The sequence below is a fragment of the Crocuta crocuta genome, unplaced genomic scaffold, assembly GCF_008692635.1.
Source record: "Crocuta crocuta isolate KB4526 unplaced genomic scaffold, BGI_CrCroc_1.0 scaffold30, whole genome shotgun sequence".
NCBI classification, from domain to species: Eukaryota; Metazoa; Chordata; class Mammalia; order Carnivora; family Hyaenidae; genus Crocuta; species Crocuta crocuta.
In genome coordinates, this window is record NW_027528345.1 from 13,092,458 (window position 1) to 13,100,987 (window position 8,530).

General features: G+C 56.1%; 1 protein-coding gene across 1 annotated transcript in view; it reads right to left on the bottom strand.

Moving 5' to 3' along the window:
- Window positions 1-8,060, bottom strand: part of RARG (retinoic acid receptor gamma) — a 19,302-nt gene extending 11,242 nt beyond the window's left edge. The window contains exons 1-2 of the mRNA XM_077753471.1: window positions 8,008-8,060; window positions 4,172-4,506 (exon numbers count right to left, since the gene is read on the bottom strand). Of these exons, the coding sequence (XP_077609597.1) occupies window positions 4,172-4,358 (187 nt within the window). The 5' untranslated portion in view covers window positions 4,359-4,506; window positions 8,008-8,060. The remainder of the gene's footprint in view (window positions 1-4,171; window positions 4,507-8,007) is intronic.
- Between the last annotated feature and the right edge of the window lie 470 nt (window positions 8,061-8,530).

Sequence of the window (8,530 nt, forward strand, 5' to 3'; positions counted from 1 at the left end):
GGGGCAGGGCTGGGAGGGAGAGCCAGGCTTGGGGAGGCGGGGGGCGGCGCGGGGTGCCAGGGCTGATCGGGGGGCTTGAAGTAGGGATGAAGCGGGAATGCAGTGTTCTTTCCAACCCAGCGTGAGCTCCTTGCTCTTGCCCCCGACCTGAAATACCCCGCTTCTGAAGCCAGTCCCCCACTGCCCCCCCAAAAAGGGGGGGAATGATTCTGATTTCTGAATCAGAATCTGGTCACTGGTAAAAAAAAATTTTTTTTTAAATACGGAATAGGAAATACCCCCCAAACAAGGGGGAAAGAGCCCTGATTAGTCAACTCCAGGCTGTCAGTACCCCCCCCCCTCCCAAATCTGAAAGGTCCCAATTAAGTCAGGCCTGCCTGGTTGGTAATTAGAACCAGAAGTGGCCAGGCCACAGAGAGGGGGGTTGGGAGTGGGGCACAGGAGGGGGGTGGAGGGCTCCAGGAAGTCATGAGCCCTCAATAGCCCCCCTTTCTCTTCACCAGATGCACCCCACTCCTCATCACCCCATCTGTGTGTGCTCCCCAGGCATTGCAGGGAGAGGGGGCCTTTAAGGGACAAGGCATTAGAGTGCCAGGCCCACCCTTCCCGTCAACCCCAACCCCCCATTCTAGGCAGTCTTAGTACAGCCTTGAGGAGAAGGTAAGAGGATGGGGGGGAATCTAGTGCCCCCTCTTATCCCCAAAGTCCCCCCAGCCCTTATTGCAGCAATTAGACCCATTAGCCTTCTAGCATTTCATGGGAACCAGATGTTCTCCACCAGCCTGGTGGGAGTATGAGGGGGGGCTGCTGCCTGACTCACCCCCCCTTCCCATCTATGATCCCCACCATCACAGTGCACCCCTTCCAGCTAGAGCCCCGCAAAGTCAAGACCCCAGAGGCAAAGAGAAGCGCACCCCTCCCCCACTAACAAGGCCATTAGCACTGGGAGTCTTGAACGGTCACCCCTCAGAGCCTCTACAACCCTGGCAAGGATGAGTCTGGCCAACGAGGGACTGTGCAGAGAGGAACAGCTAACTCCTTATGCACCCCTCCTTCCCCCCCTCCTCCTGCCACCTTCTGGATAGGGCTGGAGGATAACTGGCTCGGAATTCCTCCCGCTAATTCTCCTTTTCTTCCAAAACCTTCCCTCAAAAAGGTGAGGAGGGGGCATTTCAAAGCCAGAAGCCCCGCCCCAAGGGCAGGTCCTAATTTAGGAGTCCCACCTGAAGGGCAGTGGGGAGGGGGTCTCTGGAGGAGGGGGCAGCAGAAGGGAGAAGGGAGGCGTGAATGGGGGACGGGGCCCAAAGCAGGGGTGTAAGGAGCCCTGGGCAGGATGGGGGCTGGGACCGGGTAGGGGGCCAGGAGAGGGGGGGTGCAGCCTGGGCCCCAGCGGCGGCGGCTTGCCCAGCTCCCCCCGCCGGAGAGGTTTCCTGTTGCAATCAAAGCCCCGTTTGTGTAGGCCTGGAGCTGGAGCCCGAGCCTGAGCGGCAGAGACCGGGGAGGGGAGGGGAAGGGAAGGAGGCAGTCGGCTGGGGTTTTTTCCTGGAGGAGGCCTCACTGCCGCCTGCTTGCCACCCATACCCGCCTGCTTGTTCTGCTGGCCTCTCCCAGCGTCTGGGTTCTCTCTGTGTCTGTGCCTTTTGGCCTGTGTAGTTCTCTGTCACCTTGCTTAGAGTCCTCTGAGTCCCTCTTTTTCAGTTTAAGTAGAACTCTTTTCTTCCTGTGCCAGCCTGCCCTCAGTTTCTCCATGTGACTTCGTGTGGTGCCGCCTGGGCTCCTTGCCCCAGGGACGCCGTCACCAACCAAGTTCAGAGGATAAACAGGGCTCAGTCCTCACCACCACAGACATCTCCTCAAGGGGGGGAAGAGGGCAAGGCTTCCCTTCCCTCCCAGCCCACTCTGTTCCCCATAGTCCTGACAAAGCACGGAGATACAGAGGGACACAGACCCCAGGGTTTTGTGCACACACGCACACACACACACACACACACACACACACACACACACACACACACCTCTGCTTCCCATGCACACAGGCCTGTGCTTGCTTCTGCAGCACATGCCCCCCTCCCGCCGCCCCTCCCTTCCTCCGCTACCCGGTTCTGAGATGCCTGCCTTACCCACTCAGGCCCCTGGAGAACCCCAAGAGGTGGAGCAAGATTTCCCTTCTCAACGTGGATGCCTCCAAGGTGCTGTGGACCCAGCAGTAGGATCCTGGAGGCAGCCTCAGGGAGAAGTTCCAGACTCCTTCAAGGACCACCCTCCCTCTCAGAGACTAAGAGAGAGGGGGTGAAGAGAGAGACACAGACTCAAGGTGAGTGTGGCTTTGGCACCCGACTTAGGCCTCCAATCCCTCTCCATTGGATGGCCTCAGGCAAAAAAAGGGACAGCAGGGTCAGAGAAATGAGACTATATACCCTTTCACCCCCCACCTGCCTACTGTGGGAGGCCTCCCAGACTCCAGGATCCCTTCCTCTTCCCCTCTGCCTCCCTCTCATTTACCACTGGGGGCTGCATGCCCCACTCCCATGCAGGCTGTCTGGACCCAAGCCCTCCCCTCCTCCCCACCCCACCAACACCTCTCTGCCCAGGCCTGTCTCCTGCTGCCAGCCGCACCCTCCCCAGCTACCTGCCCTGGTTCTGGCTCCTCCCTTGGATTTCTCCTTTCAGCCCCCACCCTCTCCCTCAAGGCAGCCTTGGGGATAGAGCCCAGTGTGACCCCCTTCCCCTGTCTTGACCTTACTTTGATCCCTGACCTTGATTCATGGGGTGTAAATGAGGTAGGGGAAGCCCAGCTGAGGTTTCCAAAAAAGGGGGGCTTTGTGCTCTCTTGTTCACCTGCATGCCACCCAAATAACCCCGGCTGGGCTACAGGCATGCCACTGGCAGCTCTCACCAAACACCAGGCACACCATCAGCAGCCCTATTAAAACCGCCTCACTCCTCACACTCACTCTTTGTTGCACACACTGGAATTCTGTATATGAGCGGAGTCTGGGGATGTGCTGTGCACACACAACTGCATGTGGTCGGTCTGCACATGCACGCACACCTTCTTCAGATGAGCACACTCTTTCCACAAGAACTGCCAGCCTTAACTAGTCACCCCTTTACACATCCACACGACCCTCCGAGTGCCCTTGCGGAAGGCAAGGGCCCCTTTTCTCCCACCTCCCTCTCCCTGAGCTTATGGAGCCTATAAAGGATGTCTTTATCTTTTCGTCTTCTTTGCCTCCATCTCTGTTTCTAGACCTCTGGAACTGTCCTTCTCTGTGTCTTTCCTTCCATCCCCTCCCTTTCTTTCCAAGTGGGGGCATCTCTCTACCGGCTCACACGCTAACCTTTTACCCCCACTGAACCCAGCAGCCCAGCCCTCCAGCTCATGGGCACCCACGCCTATAATGGCTTGGTCCAGAAGACCAACTACCAAGTGGGAGGAAAGGAGATCCAGAGGGAAGAGGAGAGGCCTAAGGCTTGTCTGCTGTCAGCACTCAAAGGCTTAACCCAAAGAAGGCAGGCCTGAGGGACAAGTAGGGATCTGCACAGGATATGGGCACCATGCCAGACCTAGAGGGAGAGGAGGCACCCAGAACCCACGTGGCTGGAGGATAGGATGCTTCTGGAAACACCCCCTCCACCTCCCCGGATTACTTATGGTACAAGAGCCCCCTTCTTTGCAGCCGTTTCCACCCTCCCTAGCACCCACAAGAGACTTTCCTGATCCCACACATCTTTGGGCACCTGGCACCATTCCATTTCCTTTTTGTGCTGTCTACCCCTAGTTCAGAACGAAGTCACAGTCTCGATCACAGTCAGCTGATTGACCTTCCAGACTCCTCCATTCCCAGGGGTGCTTCCTGGTACCCACCACTGCATGCAGACAGAAGCCTCAGGCTTCACCAGACCCACGCAAAGTGCTCCCCCCCCACTGCCGGTTTACTCAGGAAGCAGTCATAGACCCCAACATTCAAGGCATCTTGGGCAAGAGAACTCTCGTTTGCAAACAATGCCATTTGCTCCTCGTCCAACCCCCCCTCCTGGCCACCCCTGCCATCTACTCCATTAGATCCAACCCCCATCCCTGCCAGCCTTGCTAACTAAGGTGCCAATTTTCTATAGCACCCACCCCTATTGCCACCTGCCCTCATCCCCCAAGGTCCCTGAGACTCACACAGAGAGGCCATCTCCTTGGGGAGGTCAGGCTGGCCCAGGCCCCGGAAGCTAGGACTCAGCATCTCGAAAGGTGGAGACCCTCTGAGAGCCCCTGGGAAGGCAAAGGGGAAGCCAGCTCCTGGGTAGCCAGATCCAGGCCCCAGGACACCAGCCGCTGCAAAGAGTCGTTCCTTATTGGTGGCCATGGCAGCTGCGGTGAGGGAGGCTGAATCCCCTGGGGTCTGCAGTGGGCGGGGGAGGTCTTCAGCCACAGCCCCCGCCCATGCCCACTGCCCCAGCCTGGGAGGCTCCGTGCCCGCCCTTCCTGGCCTGTCCACTGGGTCTCCAAGAGTCCTAGGGAGAAAGAGAGGAAAGGGAGGGATGAGAGAATGATCACCCTAAGGTTCCAAGCCCCATGGCCCTCTCTCCCTTGGAGGCTTTTCCCTGTGTGCTTCGAGGATCTGTACTGCCCTGGCTCAGGGCCCTCTACCACATGGTAGGAGGCAGGGCAGGAGCTAAACTCCCCAGGGAAAGGTAAACTCGTTTTCAAGGTGAATAATGGTCTTAGGACTCCTGGAAGAGAGGACTCCCAAGCTGAGATGGGACCATTAAGCACAACTGGGCTAGACAGTTGATTTAACCTTCACATCAACCCTGTGAAGTAGGAATTATGATTCCCATTTCACAAAGGAGGAAACTGACGTTAAGTGACTGGCTTAAGGTCCCATGGCTGTAAGTGGTGGAGCCAGGATCCAAACTCTCAGGGTGCCTGGCTGGCTTAGTTGGTAGAGCATGCAACTCTGGATCCTGGGGTTGTGAGTTCAAGCCCCATGTTGGGCATAGAACTTACTTTATATATATATTTATATATACATATATATATATAGTATAAAGTACAAAAAGGTACAAAGGTACAGAGGTACAAAGACTGAGATATATATATGTATATATACATATATATTTTCCCATATATATATATACACACACATATATATTTTCCCCCCACCCTGGGGAAAGCAAACATCTCTGTAATAACTTTGGGGCCCTACACCTCTCTGGACAGGAGTTGCAGTCCGGTGATTAGGAACACGGGACTCAAGCCAGCGCCCTGAATTGGTCCCCACCACTTGCTACCTGGACCTTGGGCGTGTTACTTAATCTCTCTTTGCTGAATTTAGTTTCCTCATTTGTCAATTGGGAATAATAATAGGGCCCACTTCATAAGGCTGTTGCGAGGATTAAATGATTTGACATATGTAAAGTGTTTAGGATGATATGGCGCACATATTACATGCTATATATGTCTCATGTTATTTCTCTTTGTGCCTTCTCTTCTTTAATACCTCTCTCGTAATTAGCATTTCCTTCTGTCTCTATCTTCCTCAAGATTCCCTCTTCCAGTTTCCCCTCCCAGTTCTATCTCTGTCTCCAGTTACCCCTCCCTCCCTCCCTAACCGGTCTTGCATACTCTCCTTCAAACCCGCAGTTGCTGATGGAAGCCCCACTGTGTGCCAGGTATGATGCCAGGGAGCTCCTCTCCTTGTCCTCTTACTTTGCTTCTCCATCTCCTTTTCTCTGAGCCCTCTGCTTCCAGGAAGCCTTCCTTCCATCCTCTCCTCCCTCCAGGGTAGCCTGCCCCTTGAGATTTTTAACCTGAGCCCAGGGAAGGGAGAGAGGAAGGAAGAGAGGAAATGGGAATCCTAGGGCTAGGCGGGTGTTTTCTCTCCTGCTGTTCCGACAAGGGAAATGTTGGCTTTCCCAGGAGCCCCAGAACCACCCACTCTAGGGAGTTAGGGACTGGGAAAAGAAAGTCACCCCAGCCTAGGTACCTCCTCCATCAGCCAGAACCATAAATGGATTGAGATGCAGGGCAGAGAAGGACTGAGTGAACCACACAGAGACCATGGCACGGGCAGGCCCAGAGGTAGGTGATAGGCATTTCTGCATCTCCTTTTATTAGAATTTGCTTCTAGAATCAATCTATCTCCGTCTTTGTACCTCTGGTTTCCTTTCTCTCCCTTCCTTCTTTTTTCTTTTCTTTTCTATCTTTTCCTTCCTTCCTTCCCTCCCTTTCTTTTCTATCTCTCATCTACCTTGGCCTTCAAACTCCTGAGGGTAAACTACCATGGAGGTTACAGAACTCAGACTCCAACCCCACCAAGCTTCACTCAGTCCCCATGTATGAAGCCTCACCAGGCTTCACCCATATCCCCAGCACCCTCAGACTCCTTACCCCAGTCTCTCCCCAGGCCCTAAAAGTCTGAGCCCCAACCCCCCAGGGTCCTTTTCCTTTTCCTTCCCCTATTCCCTCAAGTCCTCATCCCTGGTTAAGCCCCGGTGGAGCCAGGAGTCCCGGCCCCAGAGGCCCCTGGGCCATAGCTCAACAGGCTGGGCCACATTCCAGGTGGATTAACCCCTCCAATGCCAAGGGTGAGAAGCTACTAGAGCCCCCCCCACCCCACACACACACCTTCTTCTGACTGCCTTAGACAGGACCTGGGATATGACCCCAGCACTCACTGTCTTTGCTTCTCACTTACAGCTCAGAAACAGAGACCTGAGGGAGGAGCCGGAGGACTTCGGGGTCCCAGAGAGGGATGCTCAGACTCCTGGTCCTTTACCAAGGAATGAGGCTGTAATGAGTGAAGGGCAGCCCAGCGCTCCCTGGACTTCCTCCTAATTTCCCTCAGAGAAGGGACTTGAAAGTTCAGTGTAGAGGGAAGGAGACAGAGGCATCCCATTTCTGAGCCCTGGTTCCTCTCTGCTCTGGGAAGGGAAGGGGAGGGTCTTAAGTCCGGGTGGAGGAAGGGACTAAGGGATTGAAGACTGTGGTACAGAGAGTAAAAGGCAGTCCTACACTAGGGACCCAGATGCCTTAGTTCTTTGGGGAACCTGTGGAAGGAAGAGAACCCTTCTCTCCTCCCAAAATGCCACCTCAGATGGAGGTGGGGCTGACTAGGGGAAAGGGGCCCTTACAAAGCTGCTTCTCTTAGGGCTGAGGTGGAGTTGAGGGAGGGCATGGATGAAGGGGGCTGCCGGATGGAGGGGGGGGGGCACGTCTCCCTGCTGCCCTGCCTGCTCTAGAGCCCGGAACAAAGCTGCTCTTGTCGGCTGCTCTCCACCCGCTGCCCCCCTCCCCTCTGTATAAACACGACCACCTTTTTCCATGACCCCATCTCCAGTCTGGGCGGAGAACCCAGGCATCCTCTGCTCTAGCCTGGGCCCCCAGCCTGCTCCCCAGGAGGCAGCGGTGGCCTGGGTTTCCCTGGCCTTGTGCCACCCTTGGGGGAGTCCAGACCCTTGAGTCTCCACCTCTCATCCCCAGGTGCCCTCCCTCCACCCCACTGGCCCCAGGGAGGGGCAGTGCCCAGGAGGCAGGCAGGCTGGCAGGCAATGCCAGTGGAATGTGTGTGGGCAATGGAGGGCACGGGCAGGGTGGGGCAGGGGGGGAACTGGAGGTGCCAGTTAGGTGGCTTTCTGAGCCAGGGGTGGGGGTGTGCCGGGGTGGGGGTGTGTGCCCTGTGCTGCCTACTAGGCTTTAAGTTACAGCGTGCGCGCGTGTGCATGTGCATGTGTATGTCTATTTGGGATACCCAAGCTCCAGGAGCCCTGCACACACTGCCCCCTGCCCCCTCCTCCTTCCTTCCCTTGCCTCAAGGATATGGGACACTGCCTGTGGTCCTCAACCCCACTCAGCATCTGAGGAGTGACAGTAAGGGCAGGAGCCTCAGACCTGAGCTCTGGGGTTGCAGCTGCCCTGGACATGAGCCCTAAAGTGGCACCATCATCTCAGCTTCTTGCCTTACAGACCCCTCCTCAGGCTCCCCTGCCTCCCACAATCATGCACACTCTTACCCTCTGGCCACCTGCAGAGATCCCCTCCTACATACTGGGTCAGGCTGAGGGGACTGGGCTGTAACTGCTGAAGACAGAGAGGCATGTCAATGGGGCTCCCAGACTACTCCTAGGTCTTCCTGTTCTTCCTTTGTTCCCTTTGGGGTCCCCTCCCGAATACTCCTGAGGAGCCCCCGTCCTTGGCTGGAAGGAATCAAGACTCACCCCCCACTTGGGGACAGGTGACAGGGAATATAGAACTGAGGTTTAAGGGACCTTCACAGACCCCTGCCCTATCCACTTGTCTCTGCAAACTCCCCCGGACCCGGAGACCTAGGAGCGCTTTTGCCTCTGGATGCTTTCCTTGTTCTTCCGATGTCCAAACTGAGCCATTCCGCTGGGGAAGGAGGAACTTGGACCAGTTTGCACCAGAAGGCCACCCCCCAGACTCCCCTGGGGAAGCCTGACTAGGGCTGGCCGAGGTCTTTCCACACGGGAGAGAACCCTGGCTTCCCTCACACTCCAAAACACAAAAGTAGGCTAG